Below are 2,237 nucleotides of genomic sequence, written 5' to 3'. Positions count from 1 at the left end.
CGTTCTTTTGAACTAATATACATATATATATATATATATATATATATAATGTACAGTGGGTATAGAAAATAATCAGCCCCCTTTAAAATAATCACATTTTGTTGCTTTGCAGCCTGAATGAAGACGGACACAGTTTATGTTTTATCCAGCTGTATTTACTCAGTGCTACCTGGATAAAACAGAAACTGTGTCTGTCTTCATTTCAGGCTTCAAAGCAACAAAATCTGATTATTTTAAAGGAAACTGATTCTTTTCTACACCCACTGTATTAGCTTTATTACTTAGTATTTCAAAAGTTTGAGTTTTACAAGATAATGCATTGCCTAAAACACAATAACACACTCCATCTCATTTAAGAGCGGAAAAATACTTAATACCACAAGTTCCCGGTTAGCCTTCAAATTCAGCTTGTCATCTTAATTTATACAGTGTTACAAATCAACATGCGCCTTCTATAATATTTGACACATCGACTTATATCTGCATCCAATAAAAAGTTGAGGCTTGTTTATGACAACTAATACAAACCATGAACCTGATGGATGAACGGATGCACAGGCAAAAAACAAACTGGTGCACAAGGGATTGTGGGTAATATTAGCTGAACCCTGTGCACAGATACACACAATAATCAAACGATTTGAAATGCATTATGATTTGTGGCTTTTCATTTTACAGCTCAAGCAGCAATTCAACAACGCCTCCTCCCTGCCACACACAGGACCTGATTGAGAACAATGAGCTGGTTTACGGCCCTCACATATATCACTCATTAGGGCCCTCAGGGGCCCAGCTGTGTTTTCCGAGCGGCCCTCCAGCAGCATTGTTATGTGAGGAGGCTCTTCTCACACTCATTGTGTGCTAATGACGCCTTTAAACACAAGTGAGGGCCCTTCAGAGACACATGACGCAATAAAAGCTTCACGTTTAGACCACCTCACTGTGCTGTGACTTTCATCAGTCGGATCAAATGATGAGTAAAGATGATGTGCGTTTCATATTTCATCTGGTTCATTCATCACTCTGGAAATGGAAGGTCAAGTCGAGCACAATGCATTGTGGGATACAGCGTCTAGCGCTACATTTGTGCATTTGATCTGATTATTCGGTGCATTCTATAATATTATAGTTTCAGATTGGATTTTTACATTTTCTGTTTTCACTTACATTTTTGTTAAAGTTTCAGTAATTGTAGTTTGTTTTTGTCCTTTATTTTTATTTTTTTTTTTTTGTGGCATTTTTAGTTTTCACGCTAATTTTAAAGTTTAGGTGTAAAGTGTTTTATCTTCTTTTTTTGTTTTTGTTTTTATTATTATTTAATATAAATGGGAAATGTTGCCTTGGCAACTAGTTGAAATAAAACGTTTTTTTTATATTTTATTTCAGGTAATGTTTATTTTGCTTAAATAAATAAAAAATAAATACTTTTAATGAAATTTAAAACAATAATTAAATAACTACATTTACAAAATATGTTTTATTAAATATATAAAATTATTACTATTATATAATTCTATTATATAATTATTAATTACTACCTATTGTAGTGCAAAATCATTGTGGGAAATGTTTTAACTTACTGTAAGGTATTGTATTAGGTCACACAAGTACTGTATGCAGTGAACTTCAGCAATAGTATGTGAACATGGCCAGAGTGTGAGTGTTTGTGTGAGACACTGAGAGCGTCTGACTGACCTCGATGACCTGCTTGGAGTCCAACCTGAAGTTGAAGTCGCCGAAGATGAAGTACGGCAGCCGCTCGAAGCGCTGATCCGTGATCCTGCGGAGAGATTGAGACGCACTCGGTCACTGGTGATCATCAGTGCAGGAGCCCCACCTAGTGGACGAGTGAGTGACGGATGATTGACAGCTGACCTGCTGATGTCACTCGTCCACTGGTGAGGGTTTGTGGGTGTTTTATCTGCTGATTGGTCGATCCAGTTACTCTCTGCACTCACAGCAAGATTCATGAAGTGCAGAACTCAAGATTCACGCACATGCAGGTCTCAGCAACCTCTTAAAAACGCACCTTAAACGAGGGATAATTAACTCCCCATAACAAATAATTTACTTGAGCGAGTGATGAAGAATTAGGCTGAGCTGGACGAGCGTGTGTGTGTGTGTGTGTGAGTGTGTGTGTGAGAGAGAGAGTGAGTGAGTGACTGAGTGAGTGATTGTGAGTGTGTGTGTGTGAGTGTGAGAGAGTGTGTGTGTGTGTGTGTGAGAGAGAGAGAGAG

The 2,237-nt window shown here is 37.6% G+C and overlaps 1 protein-coding gene across 1 annotated transcript in view; it reads right to left on the bottom strand.

Annotated features, from left to right (window-relative positions):
* The window catches only part of LOC107688179 (type I inositol 1,4,5-trisphosphate 5-phosphatase-like), an 81,981-nt gene extending 80,011 nt beyond the window's left edge, over positions 1–1,970 (bottom strand). The window contains exons 1-2 of the mRNA XM_016485776.1: positions 1,876–1,970; positions 1,696–1,801 (exon numbers count right to left, since the gene is read on the bottom strand). Coding sequence (XP_016341262.1) covers positions 1,696–1,801; positions 1,876–1,970 — 201 coding nt within the window. The remainder of the gene's footprint in view (positions 1–1,695; positions 1,802–1,875) is intronic.
* Positions 1,971–2,237: the final 267 nt, after the last annotated feature.

Source organism: Sinocyclocheilus anshuiensis, unplaced genomic scaffold (genome assembly GCF_001515605.1).
Source record: "Sinocyclocheilus anshuiensis isolate Anshui unplaced genomic scaffold, SAMN03320099.WGS_v1.1 scaffold541, whole genome shotgun sequence".
NCBI lineage: Eukaryota > Metazoa > Chordata > Actinopteri > Cypriniformes > Cyprinidae > Sinocyclocheilus > Sinocyclocheilus anshuiensis.
This window is presented reverse-complemented; position numbering and strand designations above follow the sequence as displayed.